This window comes from Phoca vitulina, unplaced genomic scaffold, assembly GCF_004348235.1.
Source record: "Phoca vitulina isolate PV1807 unplaced genomic scaffold, GSC_HSeal_1.0 scaffold31, whole genome shotgun sequence".
Classification (NCBI taxonomy): Eukaryota; Metazoa; Chordata; class Mammalia; order Carnivora; family Phocidae; genus Phoca; species Phoca vitulina.
In genome coordinates, this window is record NW_022589734.1 from 17,887,788 (window position 1) to 17,906,210 (window position 18,423).

The window sequence follows — 18,423 nt, forward strand, 5'->3', positions numbered from 1 at the left end:
ATCAGATCTTTACATCCACGGGACGAGTCATGTCTCCTCTGCCTCAAGAAATCAGCTGCAACAAGAGAAACATCATTTTCCTATACCAAAAATACGTTAGGAACACAAAAATCATAACCTCCCCCCCACTTTTCAAATTGTTTTTTACCACTGTAACCTTGGGAAATCTGTTGGGACCAATAGCAAACTCTAGCTACTGTTGATCTTCTGCCTCTGGTGGACAGCGATTGTGCTCGCTATGAGAGTGGCCAGGACGCACCCGGTTGCGGGCGTACACTGCGGGCCTGAGGTCCGTTCGTCTTGTCACTACTGTCCGGACTGTACTTCTAAGCTTTACAATGGGAAAGAAAAATATTTTCCCCATCTATTTTGAGAAAATTTGAGGGTCACATGTGATATATTTGGTGACATGAGTATTTTGAAACATATGCAATATTTGATGTACATCATTCCTTTGTCTTAGATGTTCAAAATGATCAAAATTAGAAAAGGTGGACATATTTACCTCTTTAACAGTTGTTTTTATGAAATCTTTTCTTTCAGTTAAATCATAAGCAGGATAATTTTCATATACCTATAGTGAAAAGGAAAAAGATTAAAAGTAGATTTAGAAATCCAGTGATACTCTTTACACCTGTGCATAAAGAAGAAATGGATGCCGTGTAGGCCCAGCTGCACGTCCGCACAAGTGTTCCCGCTCAGCGGACTCAACGGCAACGAGCAGACGATAACCTAGCGTGCGGGCATTCTCCCTGCTGTACCGGCTTCTGGGAATACCGCTGCGGTAAGAGACGCGGGCGAGGCGGACAGCTACGCAGCGCTCTTCCGTGAGGGGACTAAGCTCTTTATGTCGGCAGGTGACCTGCCAGAGGTCTCCTCCAGGCTTCCTTACGCTTCCTCGTTAACGTCCTCCAATGCTCCTGAGGCTCAACTTGAACTCTGATGAGCTTCAGCCTCCACGCCACCACTCTGTCCCCTCCCCTAAGTGAACTCCCCAAGATCCAGGTGGTCTCAGGAGTCCTCTACTCCTAAACTTTTCTAAATGTCCCTCTCTTCTGTCAACTGGCTCCCGCTGGCTGACTTCACAAGGACTCCTGGGCTGACCCCATGCGCACCCGCGCAGGCTTCACTCCTGAGGTGCAGTGAAGGTAAGCAAACCTTTTCAGTAAAGGGCCAGAGAGAGTAAATGGTTTCAGCTTTTCCAGGAACACAGTTTCTGTCACAACCACTCAACTACACCATCGGAGTGTGAAAGCTGCCACAGACAACGCTGGAATGAATGGATGTGGTTGTCACATTAAACTATTTACAAAAACAGATGGGAAGATAGATTTGGCCCACAGGCTGCAGTTTCTGCGAACAGAGTCAATCATTTACATCATTCCAGTTGTTTGCCCTTGTTCTTTCTCTGCAAAACTCTGACCTTGAACTGGTCTAACTACCAACTTTTCTATACCACTTTTAAAGGACTGGTCCCGGGGTGCCTGGGTGGCAGAGTCAGCTAAGCGTCTGCCTTCAGCTCAGGCAGCTCAGGGACCCCAAGTCGGGCTCCCTGCTCAGCGGGGAGTCTGCTTCTCCCTCTGCCCCTCACCCTGCTCATTCTCTCTCAAATCAATAAAATCTTTAAAAAAAAAAAAAAAAAGGAAGAATAAAAGACTGGTCCCATTTCAAATTCATGGTACCCACTGCCAGAGCCTCTCCAGCAATCCCTCTAAATATCCCATCAGGTCCTCCGTCATGCCGTCATTCCTGTCAATGGCATTTTCACCCCTTCCTCGTTTTCGCTCTTGGCCAAGAAGCCACTATTACGCATTCCTTCCACTTTCTGACATACCTCTTCCCCTCAAGCTTATCTGTATCTGGATCTATCAATATTCCCCATGTCCTTTACCTCTGCAGGAACCCTTTCCGTAACTCTCCCCTGCCATCCCAGCACTGTATCCAAACCTAACTAACATATACATGTGCTTTCTCTCCCTAATCTTAAAAATCTTTTATCAGCTTGTATCCCCTCCCCCCATTTAGCTACTATTTCCTTTCTAAAGCAAGTTGCTTAAAACAGAAGCTTTAATTTATTCACTTTCCTCACTATTCATTCTCAATCCAAGGGTGAATAACCCTTGCATTTACCATCCTCAAAATTGCTCAAAATTATCTACTTGCTGAGTCCAAAAAACCCCCAAGTTCTCACCTGACCTCTCCATGTTAATCATCCCCTTAAAAAATTATGTAAGTGTATTCACAAAAGTCAAAGGCACAGAACTTTCTCTGCACTCCACTCTGCTCTTGTCCCTCCCCTCAGAGGAAACCAGTTATCAGTTCACTATGTATTCTTCCAGACCTTTAAAAAACGAGTTTTTACACAAACACATAAATGTATCAATGGCAATACTGTTTTTCTGTATTTACATAGATGGGGTAATATTCTATATGTTTTATAAAGTTGACAATACCTGGAAGGCTTTTCCATGTTCTTCTGAACTGCTACATAAAATTCCAAAAATACAGATGTACCAGTTTAAACATTTCCCTATCGATGGCCAGTTAAGTTCTGATTTTTCAATATTAACAGACATGCTGAACATTATTGTAATCATTTTGTGCAGATGTGACTATGTCTTTAGCATAGAGACCTAGAAATGGAATTGCTAGGTTAAAGGGCATTTGCAATTTAAATTTAAGATACTGCTTAATTGTTCTGCAAAGCTGTTACAACTTTAAGCATGAGTATGTCTCCCTATACCCTTGCCAAGCATGAAAACTATTAATCTTTATAAAGATTGTCAAGCTAATAAGCAAAAATATTTCAACTTTTATCCTCGAGTAGGGAAAGTGTGTTTTCATGTTTACAGGGCATTTCTATTTTTCCACCCGTGAGCTGTTTTCCATAGCCCTGGACCACTGTCCCATGGAAGGGCATGACCTTTTTTTAACTGGCACTGCCCTTCCCCTTCTGGAAACTGTCTCCTCTCTCTCTTGGCTTTGATAGCACCTCTCACTGTACAGTTTTTTATATTTTGTAGAAATCACTTCTCAACTCTGAGGTGAATGGTCTCCAGGACTGTCTGTCCTTTGCTTTCCTCTATCTTCTTGCCTGGGCCACCTTATCTAAGCTTCTGGATTTAACTCCCAGCAGTAGCCCAGTCTGGCTTTCTCTCCTACCTTGGAAGAATTACAATGGTCAGTTTCTCTCACCTGGATGTTCCCAGCACCTCATCTCATAATGTCTAGAACAAAACTCCTCTTTTTCTCAGAGTGTACTCTTTGTTCTGCTCCCTAGATGGTTAAGGCAGGCGTGCCCTAATACCCACAGCTGAGCAAGCTCTGATGAGGCTCTCTTGATTTCGGACGTGGATTATGGCCACCACGTAACTTTGATTATGACAAACTTGGGTTTCTTGCCTCTCATCCCATTCTTTTTCTGTCCTTCTCGATGTGTCTGGGATGACTCTTAAAAATCGGATTGTGTCAGACCCCTGCCGATCAGCTCCCAATACCCCATCGAGCCTCTCAATTCTCCCATTAGTTTCAAGGAATAAACTGAACTCCGCCACAAGGCATACAGGAGTTCTACAAAACTTCTCCTTTTCTTCCCTAACTCCTGTGAAGACTTCCTTCCAACTCTAGTCTTCAAATTAATTACTATTCCTTGTGGTCACTGTCCTATTTTATGCACAGGTGTCCATACTGCTCACCTGTACGGCACAGCTGATGCTCTGGGCTCTCCTCCCTGCTCCCAGACCCAAGCAGGTGCAGCTCCTTCTGTGGCTGTGTGGCACCTTCTGCACTCTTCCAGCCCAGCCCCCACCACCTGTCCCCAACTCACAGCAACAGCCATCTCCTAGCTCACCTCACAGTAAGCCCCCAACAGCCAAGTAATGGATTCCCCAATGTTACCCCCAAACCTATCTGAGTGCCTGGTACACAGTAGAGGCTCAGTGAATGCTGAATGAATAAATAAAAACAATAATCAAGGTCTTAAAAAAGTATAGAATATTTCACCTTTAGTACATTTGAAATTTTAATTTGGTTTTACCATGAGAAACTAGATTCTAAATCTCCCAATTCTGATCTAGAGTATGGAATCTCTATGGACTCCTATTCAAGACTAGGTCATTTTATTTTCTGAGCATCAGAAAAACTTCACAGAAGTCCGAGCTAAAAACCTGATCTATACCATCTTATTAAGAGTAATGCTGAAAGGGGCGCCTGGGTGGCTCAGTCGTTAAGCGTCTGCCTTCAGCTCAGGTCATGATCCTGGGGTCCTGGGATGGAGCCCCGCATCAGGCTCCCTGCTCTGCGGGAGGCCTGCTTCTCCCTCTCCCACTCTCCCTGCTTGTGTTCCCTCTCTGTGTCTCTCTCTCTCAAATAAATAAAAATCTTAAAAAAAAAAAAAAAGTAATGCTGAAAATAAGGTGGTCCATGAGATTCTGCTTTTTAAAATATTGATCTACTTAAGTAATCTTAATCTCTACACCCAACGTAGGGCTCGAACTCACGACCACAAGGATCAAGAGTCACAGGCTCCTCCAACTGAGCCAGCTAGGTGCCCCGAGATTCTGCTTTTTTTAAACTAACATAATCTAAGGATGCATCAATAAAAACAGTTTCCAGATCAGGACAAGAAAGTTTTCTCTGCAGTTTGGAATGTATCACTTTAACTTTATTCACTGTACACATCCTACTGTTATTTATGAAGTAACTTCAATAGGGCAGAGACTTTTGATTTATTTAATGCAACATCCCAGCACCTGTAAGAATGCCTGGCATAAAACAGTTCAGCAGACATTTATTCAGTGAATGCATGCACGTAAGAATCTTGCTTTGAACTGAGGGCTGAGTGGAAGAATTTTTCAAATAAAAGCAAAATGATCCAAGTTATTTGTCCAATTACCTCCTTGCAAATCTGCTTCATCGTGACTTCCTCCAAGTTGGCACTGGCCAGTAATTTCTTCACGGTTTCCTTTAATTCTTCATCTGTAGGAGGTTTCTTTAATTTTTTAATTAAAGGTTCATCATCTGAACTATCCTCGGATTCACTTTCTAAAAGTAAGATAAGCATTCATTAGATTCGCAAAGGGGTATCAGGTAAAATGATACATCACCACTCTATAAATTAGGTACATAACATGCATTGACATTGTCAATTTTGAAAAATTACAACTATAAAAAAACTGGTATACCACTTCCCCCCAGCCAATTTTCTTTGCAGTTTATCTATTTTCCACACACACTTCAAAACTGTTAAAGAGTTCTACCTTTAGAGTTGCTGCAAATGTGTCATTTCTAACATACCTTTTTTGGAACTGTTTTGATTCTTCTTGGTGGTGCTGCTATCTGCCTTCTTAACGTTAGCACTTTTTACAGTTTTCTTACTTTTAGAAGTAGCTTTCTGTTTAGGTTTTTCTCTTTTAGATGTCTTTTTTGGTGGCTGGTAGAAAGGAAAGCAAAGAACATAGATCAATGATTTTAATTCCATTCCTCTATTCCTCTGTACCTCTCAACAATATTAGAGAAAATTAATGTATTCAACATCACCAATGAAAAATTATTACTAGTTATCAATTTCTGAGATAACCAATATCCTCAACAAATTTCACTTTAAACAAAACTAGTCACGAGAAGAATCAAACACTAAAAATAAGATGCCCAAATTTATTACACACTATAGACAAAAAACTTTATATGCACTGCCTTACTTTAATCTTAAAAAATACCTCTAGAATATAGGTGCTATCAGTGTTCTTCTATTGTCTCTCCCAGCTAGAATGCAAGTTCCATGAGGACCAGGATTTTTTTTTTAACACTCTAAGGTCACTGATGTATCCCTAACTCCTAAAATAGTGCACCAGGCACAGCAGTTGCTCAGTAACTATTTCTGAATATATGAGGAGACTAAGGCTCGAGAGGTATTTTGTTCACAGCCACATAACTAACAAAATACACAAGTGAGGTTCAAATAGATCTGACTCCAGAACCTGTTTTCTTAAACACTGACTCATAGCTGATTAAACAAAAGCAAAGTATATACACATGGATAGATTAAAATGACAAAATTATAATTTATACTTTGTCCCAACCAGGGTCTTTGAAATTAGGGAACATTAATTCATTTAATTAATTTTCCCAAAGTAGAAGCATCTTACATAAGCAAATAGCTCAAGATAACCTAAAATCTCATCTTTACACACCAAAAATACTGCAAATCACTTCTGACAGAATGTCTCTCCAAATGTTTTATATTTTAATTTCTGATTATCATAATTCTTTTTTAAAAAAAAAAAGATGGATATTGGTTTGAACTTACTTTTAAAATTAAAGTATATAGATCAATCTGTTCCAGGAGATAAGTGGGCTCAGATGTATCTCTTTCCTCTTGCCAAACTGCCATCACTATGTATTCACGCCAGGCCACCACCAGCAGCCTGTCCCTACCGCTGTAACGTACTCTTGGCAGGCAGCTGGCTAAGCTGGCTAGTTTAACTGCCACTAAATAATGCATTTGAGACGTGGCAAGGGGCCGAAATGCTTTCTAAAAGTAAAGAAGATGAGCTCTACCTATGCGTTATTATTTAGAGACCACTTTTACTTATTTCCTAATTCTTGGAGGTGTTCCAAATAGTGGGGGATGCTGGAAAGGTTATCACTGGTTCATCAATTCTCTATGACTAACTTGACCTAAGTTTTATCAAGTATCCACCTAATTCAGAAGAACCACACTAAACTTTAAAAGGGAATCCTAAAATTTCCTAAGTTCTGTTGGTGTATTTAATACACAAAATAATCACTATTATGTATCACATTTTAGTCAAAGTTTCATAAAATCTGGATCTGTAGGTGATTAAAATACAAGAAAATAAGAAAGGGTTGAGGAGGGTGAGCAAGGGATAAGAACATTATAAGCATTATTACTTGATCCCCATCCAAATTAGATAATTAGAATCACATACTTAAAATACTTCCAGAGCCTTTTAAGGCCACAGTATATAGCTGTCATTAAAAGTTTAGAAGGCACACAATATGGCGCCATTTTAAAACCTGCAAATCGGGAGTAGTGCTAGTTTGACAAAGTATAAAAATTCACAGTGATAAAGGATAATTAAGCCATCTCCACAAGATGTCACCACTGGACAAACACAGAATTAAAACTATGCTTCTTTCTATATCTCACATCATCTTCTAGCAGAGACAGTGTTCCCCAGTTTTTTAAGTGAACAACTAGCCTATTAAGAGAAACACTGTAAACATATGGTCACACGCACTATAGAAACCTAACAGGTAAGAGTGTGGGCTCTGGAGGCTAGCTGCCTGGTTTCAGTTTCTGGCCCCAGTTCCCTTATTTACAAAATGAGGGAAATGTAATAGTACTTAATAAATGCATTAACACATGGAAAGTACTTTTTTTAAAAAATTTTATTTTATTATGTTAATCACCATACATTACATCATTAGTATGGTGCCAGGCTTATAGGCAATGGTTAATGAATATTAGCTATTATTACCATTATGAGTGCTTCCTTTTGTAAAGGAATTCTTTCATTAAACACATGTAGTAACTTGGAAGTTTTAAAGTTTTCTTTGAAAGCAAGGCACATATAAAGAATAGATACACAGAACCAAAGCAGTAAGATAGACTCTGTTAACTAACCATGATGTATTGTGCTTATTTCATTATATTCTCGTAGATTTTACTAGACCCACAAACATCCCTGTTATAATAAACTATGTTATTTATACCGGATTTCACTTATCTTTAGTAACCAGTTACAAGTTATTCTGTGACAAATTGAAGGTAGGAATTCAAAGTGATAAATGTTGTTGGCATGGAGTAGCAGTGAAAATGGAGTAGTAAAATAATCAAACTCTACAGAACCACATATCTTCAGGTTTCATCTTGAGCAGAGAGGCAATCAGACTAACTCCCACTAGCCTTGCCGATGTAAAGAATCACCTCCATTGCCCTAATGATAAGTTTTAGGTATGTATAGAAGAGGTCACTATGAAAAATGGGGCATCCCAAAGGACCTTGGTACTGGGACACAATGGACAGTTTCTGGTAAGTAAGGTGAATAATCTGGTATTTTGGAGGTAAAGAGGCCCGGGGAGAGCGGAGGAGAGTAAAAGCGTGCCCACTTATACTCTACAGGAACTTTCAAATCCTCATTACCTCACTTCCCTCCTCTCCTCAGAAAAATCTCACGCATGAGTCCAAATCCAGCCACCCCCTCTGAATCTTTCATTTTATCACCAACTGATTAATCTGTGGTCCCACAGTACTTGGCCTACAATTCATGTATCCCTACTTCATGTGAGGCAATGAATAAGAACACAGGTTTCAGAGCCAAATTTCCTGGTTCAAATCCTGACTCCACTACCGACCAATTTTGTATTCTCAAGCAAATCACTTACCTTCCCTGGGCCTGTTTCCTCATCTGTAAAATGGAGGTAATAATACCAGACTTTGCTGAATTTAACATTTTTTTTTTCACATTTTCTCATCTCAGCAGTATCTGACTGGGGTGCATTTTATAATTTACATTAAAATGATGCCTTGTAGGCATCGGAGATTCGATGAACTGTGGCCATATCTGTAGAATTGTTGTGAGGATCAAATGAGTAAATAAATATAAGGTAGCAGAGAAAACAAACATTTAATATACAGCTTTATTAAACTAGTTATTAAAACTAGTTATTAAAACTAGCCTGTTTTCCCACCCTATCAGAAGTTTCTTAAGGGTGTATTTGACAATCTCCATGAGAACAGACCCGGCGGCCTTATTTATTAGCTCTATCCGTCCCCGGCAACCTTAAAAATGTTGGGCCTAGAGCAGCCATTTAAATATTTGTCATGTTCACCTCTGTATCGTTTTTAGGGTATGGTTTACTTATACTCTGAACCCAGGACGTGGTTAAAATGTAATTAAAAGGAAAAGGAAAAAGGCATCTCTATAGTACACTATCTTATACGAGCTAAAAAAAAAAAAAAAGCAAAAAAAAAAAAAATCCAAAGACAAAACAGTTTATTTCACTACAAAGGAGGAAACCGTATCTGAGTAGTTGAGAGCCGATGCCTTACAGACAGTAAGAAGGAAGACCTCGGATTCTTAAGTTCAGTGTGCCTCCTACCATAGATTAGTTGCTTATAGAAATGACTAACGTACCTATGTCTTTTAAGCCAGAGTTGAAATGACAGAAATAAGCCAGTGATATGACCTCTTTATGTTCTTAAAATTAACTTTTTCCATTACATACAAATGTTACCAATGATAACAATAAAAAAAGTTGGCAGAAAATGCAAAATAGCAACAAAGGATCACCAAACTCTGTATTAGGGCTCTCTGGTCTTTTACCCTCCAAATTTTATAGAGGCCCCAGGATCATTTCTCTAGAAATTTTTTTTAAAGCTAAGATGGGCCTTAGTGTAATCCAATTTTGTATAGTTTTTACCAAATCTCTCACTCTGCTGACCTCTCCTGTTTATCCTTTAAAAGCTCAAATTGTTACCTCCTGTGAAGCTTGCCTGTCTGATCTTTGCTCCCCACATGTCCCTAGAAAGAGGTGAATACCCTTTATCCTCTGAGCCTCCACATTATCTTGTCCAAATCTCTTTTTAGCTTTTAAGTTATACTCTATTTTATTCCTCCCGATCTCTGACTTCTCCCTTTCTACCAACGACTGCTGACCGCAGAGACCGTCTTACTTGTTTCTTGATCTCCAGCACACGGCTCAGAACCAGTACTTAGTGGTTGCTATGTAATTATTAGGAAAATGGAGATGGGAAAAGATTCTTGAAAACTAGATAACTGTTCAAGATCTACTCCAACCCTGAGGTTCTGTGTCATCAGCACCACTCCGCTTGCTAGGAGAACATGTTTGCTACTAACAGCAGCCAAACTTTTTCATTTTTAAATATAACTGTCTTCTGGCACAACTTACCTATAAGGTTATACATGTAAGAGAAGGAAAAGAGACCGTTAGGTAAATCATCAAGGGTGAGGGCTGGGGACCTATGTATTTTTTTTAAAGCGCTGCAGCAGACTCACCCAGCTATAAGTCTTCTAAGATGATAGATAAATTTATAGTCTGCATCTCTCACCAAGCTTTCTCTATAAAGTGCCAGAGGGTAATTAATTTAGGCTTTGCTGCCTACATGTGCTTACTGTTGCAATCTTCATTTTTTATTTTAACAAATATTTCAAAAATGGAAAACCATCCTCAGTTTCTAGGCTGTACAAAAAAACAGGCAATAGGCCGGATCTGGTGTATAGGGCTATAGCTGCCAATTCCTGGTCTAGATTATAAATTATTGGAGCTATATAGGTTAAAGGCAGGAACCAGATAAATTAGTCAATAAGATAATTTCTTAAGTTATAGATTTATGTCAACAGCTTTTGGTTTTTTTTTTTTAGAATCAGAAGTGGATATATACTTATTAACTTATCTAAAGCTATTGCTTAAATCAAATTTCAATCTAAATCAGTAGTTCTATAGAGACAACTCTGAAGACAGAAGCCTATGAACTAGCAGCTCTGGAAAGAGTAATACGGACATTAAAAAATATTAGTGTACACCTGAAACTAATGTGACATTGTGTGTCAACTGTACTTCAATACTAAAAAAATACATATATATATATTTATTATATCCTTGGAGTGCAAATATGAGGATATATCATCCTTTCTCTTGGGAGTCAAGAATGACTTAGATATAAGATGTGAAAGTACATGGCACATAGGAGATTCTCAGTAAGTCTGCTCCTTGTATTTACCAAGAAATGCTTACTCCTCTCCCCAGGTAGACTGTTCCTAGAAGACAGAGGCCAGGTCTCTTTTTTCCTTCTCAGCAAAATTCAGGTAGAATAAGAGCATCATTTTGAATAACCAAGAATGATGCATCTATCATTTATACCAATGCCCAGCCTCCTGAGTTCTCCAGAGTCTGGCTTCAGTGCACACTGCTCCAGCTTTCTCTCTCACTGCTTTACTTCGGGACACATTACCTAACCACAAACAAGTGTGTCTGTCAGAGGGACCCTGGACTTTCTCGCTCCCCATCTCTGTCCACATGTCCAACTTTCCTTTCTATTCCTCCAAGGTCAGTTTCAACTGGTACTTCTATCATTGCTCTCCAAAGCTTTCCCTCAGCAACAGATAGAAATATTTTCTTTTGGAATCCTATATTAAGTATCTTTCAAATGGCATTTGGGTAGAAAATATTTTCTGGAACCTCAACAGCACTTAGTGTACTCTCAATTTATTGAACTGAATAATATAAAAGTAGTAACATGAAAAACCCCTGCTTTAAAATCTCTCTTAAGGGGTGCCTGGGTGGCTAAGTTGTTAAGCGTCTGCCTTAGGCTCAGGTCATGATCCCAGGGTCCTGGGATCGAGCCGCGCATCGGGCTCCCTGCTCAGCGGGGAGTCTGCTTCTCCCTCTCCTACTCCCCCTGCTTGTGTTCCCTCTCTCGCGGTCTCTCTCTGTCCAAAAAAAACAAAAACAAAAAACTTAAAATCTCTCTTAAAATATTTTGAAAATTTTAGTAATTATAGCAAACCCATTATGTGGCATTACAAAGGAAAAATGTTGGAGGTACTCATGAGAGTTAACTATGTTTTGTTATTTAATCAAACAAGAGTCAAGACTTGAGTCTTTCATCAAAATATACGGGAAAAAATTAGGTGGTTCAGTTTAAAAAAAATCAAGAAAAGGCTAGTTTCCAAATTGTCATGGGATTTATTAAGATTCTGGCTTGTTATTTTTGAATCTGCTGTGAGTGGTTCAATCAGAACCATCCAGTATTGTAGTAAGTTTTAATGCGAAACAGACAGAAGGGAAACAGACAAAAATTGACAGCTGCCATCAATTTCAGATAGTGCTATGTACTGTGATCTAATTTTGTAAAAGATTAGTAATAGAAATTTTTTAAAATTTGAAGAGGATTTTCTGTATCTCTGATAACCGTGAAGGTATAGAATCAGAGGAATGACACAAGCACTTTTTGAAGGAAGGCAAAAAAAAAAAAAAAAAATCTTGGGAGAAAAGGCTTACCTATCTTTTATAGGCAGCAGGGCTCTTGAAGGAGGGTCTCCAAAAAAGACGCCTGTCACAGAGCCAGAATCCTGTCCTCACAGCAGAAAGGTTGTACTGGGTGAACAGATGAACAAAATAAAAATTAGCTTAAAATACACTATTCTTTTAACAACTTGGCTGAGAAAACTCAAGAGTGCCAAGAGTAAAGAATGTGCGAGGCTCATTATATTTCACAAAAGATTATGAAAGCAAATTTAAGTCTAAGATTTTATTATGGTGATTATTCAACTTTGCCTTCCAGCAAAAGATTTTAATAATTTATATGGTTTTGAGGGTGCCTGGGTGGTTCAGTTAAGCGACTGCCTTCGGCTCAGGTCATGAACTCAGGATCCTGGGATCGAGCCCCGCATTGGGCTCCCTGCTCCGCGGGAAGTCTGCTTCTCCCTCTCCTACTCCCCCCACTTGTGTTCCCTCTCTCGCTGTGTCTCTCTCTGTCAAATAAATAAATAAAATCTTTAAAAAAAAAATAATTTATATGGTTTTGTAAATCCTCTGATCAAATTATGAGATGGAGGTGGGAGGGGGATTCTTATTTTTTAGAACATAATTAAGGACTAACAAAACTTTTACATTTACTCTCCCACTTCTACCGAGTAATTCCCTGAATGGTCCAAATATTTAAGTTTACCAAAAACTATAACTGAAAGTTTCTCTGATCTGGCAAACATTGTAGGATGGCTCACTCAACATCTTTATTTGCCTTCCTCCACAGATGCAAGAAAGCTACCACCTGGACCTCACAGCCTCCCCTGCAGCTAGAGGTAGAGAGGTGGTAAAGTTCTGGCCAAGGCAACTTACACGGAGATCTCTGGCAAGAGGCATCTCTTCTGGGGAAGAAAAAAAAAAGCGAAAACATTACTAGAAGAAAGCCCTTTGCTCTTCTCAATCTGGAGCAGGGATTTAATGCCTAAAGGTACAACCACCATCTTGTGATCATGAGGTTAAGTGCCACATTTGCAGATGGTGGCTCAGGAAGAAAGGGGTTATTCAAGTTCCTGATACCTTTCTCAAGCTGATGTACTGGCCCCAAATTGCCTGTCTGTGGATTTCTTGTCATGAAAGAAAAAAGAACTTCCATTTTAGACATTACTAGTAAGGTTTTTACATATTTACAGTTGAAGACATTCCTGATACGTATGGGAACATTCAGATAAATTTTAAATACCAAATAATAATTCAGTTTGTTGTATACTTTTCTAGCTATAAGAATGTGATAAAAACACTAAGAAAAACAGAAGTATAAATTTTAAAAAACTAAGTATGCCTTTAAGGGTCTAAGAGGTTATCAGAACTGTGTTCTCCAATGTGGGAAGCACTTCTTTCTGTACTCTCCAGTACTTCTCTATGCCTAAGGTCTAACACCAGTGGTAAATGACATACCTAAGCATGGTTTAATCTCACTGGTTCATTTTAGCAATCTTCTCCTAAAGATGCTAATCCAATATAGGAACCAGATGATTTTCAGAATAAGTGTATAGAAAATAACTAAATCTGTCATTTTCCTATTCCCCCATTTTTAAGAAATTTCGTCCTAAGTCTAAACTGCTCTCCTCCTACTGCCCTAAGCAAATGTCCAAGAGCCAAGATGATAAGTTTAAAACAGCTCTTTTATAAAGTCACTCTTGGAAAGAGCAACTTCTTATTGGAGTTACTTCTAAAGAAAAGGAAGATTTAAAACCGCCGTGAACCACTCACAGCCTATCACAGAAACAGCTCCAGGTACAGAGAACCTCCAACAAAATGTCTTACCAATTATAGGCTAACAGGCTTAAATATGACACGTATTCTTACAAAAGACTAAAAAACCCTGACAATTATTTTAAACTATGTGGTTTTCAGTGACTTCAATACTACATTTAAGAGATAATAAATTTACTTATAAATATCCTAGTCTTCCACACAGCTAAGTATGAAAATGAGCAGGTGAATGAGTAACACTCAACCTCATGTAACTGGTCAAGGGACAACTATAACTTGAACTGGATTTCTGCTTGAGAGTCCTGACTTTAGCAATATGATATTATTTAGTCCAAAGCCCTCAATTTACAGAAGAAACCAAAGATAACATTAATCTACCCAACTTCATGGTTACTTACTCCAAGAATCTAAAATAAAACAAGAAAATATTAAGGGGGGACAAGTCTTTTATTTATAAAGTCTGTCTGTCTCAGGAAATAAACAGAATAATATTAACTTAGTAATTTTCTATGAAAAGAATCTACAGAAAAATTCCATCTACAGGCAATCCACAACTTCTCCAATCAAGCTTTAACTCCTCTTTATGGCCTCTTAGAAAAAGAGGTCCATGGGGCACCTGGGTGGCTCAGCTGGCTAGGCAGCTGCCTTCAGCTCAGGTCATGATCCCAAGGTCCTGGGATCAAGCCCCACGTTGGGCTCCTTGCTTAGCGGGGAGCCTGCTTCTCCCTCTCCCTCTGCTGCTCCCCCTGCTTGTGCGCTCACTCTCTCTCTCTCTCTCTGTGTCAAATAAAATCTTAAAAGAAAAAAGAAGGGCGCCTGGGTGGCTCAGTCGTTAAGCGGCTGCCTTCGGCTCGGGTCGTGATCCCAGGGTCCTGGGATCGAGTCCCACATCAGGCTCCCTGCTCAGTGGGAAGCCTGCTTCTCCCTCTCCCACTCCCCCTGCTTGTGTTCCCTCTCTTTCTCTGTCAAATAAATAAATAAAATCTTTAAAAAAAGGCGGGGGGAAACACAGTTACCATAGGAATTCTGTTCCTACTGCTAGTACTTACCTTTCGTAGGAACAGAATCAGAAATAAAGATTTTGAGAATAGTCCTAAATTTGAGATAGCCTTTAGAGCCATGAAAAATAGACTTACGAGGAAAAGAAAAAAAGAAGTATTCCTCAGTCCAGATCTTACTGGACCGTATTTTACGAAGTTTGTCAGTACCAGCCCAGGTAGAAAAACCAGAGCAGAGAACAGAGCGTTATGATACAGCGTTTATGTTGTGTGACTTCATATAATGTCTGTAAAAGCCTATTTGTGTTTTCTTTTTTTCTTACGTGGATTTTCACCATTTGACCTGGGTTTCTAGCAAATGATCCTTTTTTATGGTCCTGCAGAAAGGCTTTGATTTATAAGTGGGACAGTTCCACTTGTGATCATTGTCCAGGAACCAATATGGTTATATATCAGAGGTCATCTACATTCACAAGCTTCAAGTAATTCTACTTAGAATAGGACAATAATCTGGAAAGCAAGTAAGAAAATGAGTATAAAATACCCTCACCTTTTAACCTGCATCTTAGTAATGACAGGAAGACTGGATTTAGGAATATTACATATGATAAAAGGTTGTCTTAACACTAATAGGAATAGCAGCAGCTAATACTTACATAGTACTTGTGCAAAGCACGGCTCTAAGTGCTTTAAATAAAGTCACTGAAAACCCTTTGAGGCTGGTACTGTTATCAACCCCATATTACAGATGAGAAGCTGAGGTATGGAGTTTATAAGTAATCTGCCCAAAGTCATACTCGAAGGTACAGACGGGATTTGTACCCAGATAGTTGCCAAAGCCCATGCTCATAATCACATTGCCTCTATGGAAAAATTAGATGTTTATATTCTATGACAACTTTTTATGCTTTAAATCTGCCTCTAAAAAGGTTTTAGGAAGCATAGTGAATACATGTAGTAATAACCCAGAATCTGTTGAATGAGAATGATTATTACTGCAAAATTGCTATTATTATAGATTCACATATAAACAAACATGTTTCCCTCTTGATGTCCTTAAAATCTATTCCATAAAAACCTTAGGGCTGAGATTACTCATCTTCCCTTGCTCCAAAAATATATTATGAAATACCTGTTAGACCTGTAATATCCTTTTGTAAATTATGAAGCATTTCATACTTAGCTTTATAGAGGTCTTTATAAAATCTGACATTAAAATAATCATGGATTTTAAGTACCTAAAAACAAATACACACACATATAAAATCAGAGTTTATTACATCTTTATTCCTTCTAATCCAGTAGTTACCAACTAGAGGTGATCCTCCCGCCCCCACCCCCAAGGACATTTGGCAATGTTTGAAGACATTTTTGGTATTCACAACTGGAGGTTTGGGGGGGTGGGGGAGGGTGCTACTGTCCTCTAGTGGGCAAACATTCTATAATGCACGAACATTCTATAATCCACAAGAAAGAATCACCTTGGCCCAAAAAGTCAAGCCAATTAATCACGTCCCTAAATAAGACAAGGGAGATGACCCAATTTACAGAGCAAGTTCTGACAACTGAAGGAGACATCAAAACAAAGTTAAAACAGAGTCTACCAACCAAACTTTTAAAGAAGAATTAATACCTATTCTTCTGAAACTGTTCCAAAAAACAGAAATGGAAGGAAAACTTCCAAACTTGTTTTATGAGGCCACCATTACCTTGATCCCAAAACCAGACAAAGACCCCATCAAAAAGGAATATTACAGACCAATATCCCTGATGAACATGGATGCAAAAATTCTCACCAAAACACTAGCCAACAGGATTCAACAGTACATTAAAAGGATTATTCACCACGACCAAGTGGGATTTATCCCTGGGCTGCAAGGTTGGTTCAACATCCGCAAATCAATGTGATACAATACATCAATCAAAGAAAGAACAAGAACCATATGATCCTCTCAATAGATGCAGAAAAAGCATTTGACAAAGTACAGCATCCTTTCTTAATCAAAACTCCTCAGAGTGTAGGGATAGAGGGTAGATACCTCAATATCATAAAAGCCATCTAAGAAAAACCCACAGCGAATATCATTCTCAATGGGGAAAAACTGAGAGCTTTCCCCCTAAGGTCAGGAACGCGGCAGGGAGGTCCACTATCACCACTGCTATTCAACATAGTATTAGAAGCCCTAGCCACAACAATCAGACAACAAAAAGAAATAAAAGGCATCCAAATCGGCAAAGAAGAAGTCAAACTCTCACTCTTTGCAGATGACAGGATACTTTATGTGGAAAACCCAAAAGATTCCACCCCAAAACTGCTAGAACTCATACAGGAATTCAGTAAAGTGGCAGGATATAAAATCAATGCACAGAAATCAGTTGCATTTCTATACACCAACAACAAGACAGAAGAAAGAGAAATTAAGGAGTCGATCCCATTTACAACTGCACCCAAAACCATAACATACCTAGGAATAAATCTAACCAAAGAGGCAAAGAATCCGTACTCAGAAAACTATAAAATACTCATGAAAGAAATTGAGGAAGACACAAAGAAATGGAAAAACGTTCCATGCTCATGGATTGGAAGAACAAATATTGTGAAGATGTCAATGCTACCTAGAGCAATCGACACATTCAATGCAATCCCCATCAAAATACCATCCACTTTTTTCAAAGAAAAGGAACAAATAATCCTAAAATCTGTATGGAACCAGAAAAGACCCCGAATAGGCAGAGGAATGTTGAAAAAGAAAAGCAAAGCTGGCGGCATCACAATTCCAGACTTCCAGCTCTACTACAAAGCTGTCATCATCAAGACAGTATGGTACTGGCACAAAAACAGACACATAGATCAATGGAACAGAATAGAGAGCCCAGAAATGGACCCTCAACTCTATGGTCAACTCATCTTTGACAAAGCAGGAAAGAATGTGCAATGGAAAAAAGTCAGTCTCTTCAACAAATGGTGTCGGGAAAATTGGACAGCCACATGCAGAAGAATGAAACTGGACCATTTCCTTACACCACACACAAAAATAGACTCCAAATGGTTGAAAGACCTAAATGTGAGACAGGAGTCCATCAAAATCCTAAAGGAGAACACAGGCAGCAACCTCTTCGACCTCAGCCGCAGCAACTTCTTCCTAGAAACATCGCCAAAGGCAAGGGAAGCAAGGGCAAAAATGAACTACTGGGATTTCATCAAGATAAAAAGCTTTTGCAAAGCAAAGGAAACAGTCAACAAAACCAAAAGACAACCGACAGAATGGGAGAAGATATTTGCAAATGACATATCAGATAAAGGGCTAGTATCCAAAATCTATAAAGAACTCATCAAACTCAACACCCAAAGAACAAAGAATCCAATCAAGAAATGGGCAGAAGACATGAACAGACATTTTTCCAAAGAAGACATCCAAATGGCCAACAGACACATGAAAAAGTGCTCAATATCGCTCGGCATCAGGGAAATCCAAATCAAAACCTCAATGAGATACCACCTCACACCAGTCAGAATGACTAAAATGAACAAGTCAGGAAATGACAGATGTTGGCGGGGATGCGGAGAAAGGGGAACCCTCCTACACTGTTGGTGGGAATGCAAGCTGGTGCAGCCACTCTGGAGAACAGTATGGAG

General features: G+C 39.1%; 1 protein-coding gene across 1 annotated transcript in view; it reads right to left on the reverse strand.

Moving 5' to 3' along the window:
- The window catches only part of DEK (DEK proto-oncogene), a 31,490-nt gene continuing 13,067 nt past the window's right edge, over nucleotides 1-18,423 (reverse strand). Inside the window, exons 8-11 of the mRNA XM_032424672.1 lie at nucleotides 5,296-5,431; nucleotides 4,895-5,043; nucleotides 506-574; nucleotides 1-55 (exon numbers count right to left, since the gene is read on the reverse strand). Coding sequence (XP_032280563.1) covers nucleotides 44-55; nucleotides 506-574; nucleotides 4,895-5,043; nucleotides 5,296-5,431 — 366 coding nt within the window. The 3' untranslated portion in view covers nucleotides 1-43. The remainder of the gene's footprint in view (nucleotides 56-505; nucleotides 575-4,894; nucleotides 5,044-5,295; nucleotides 5,432-18,423) is intronic.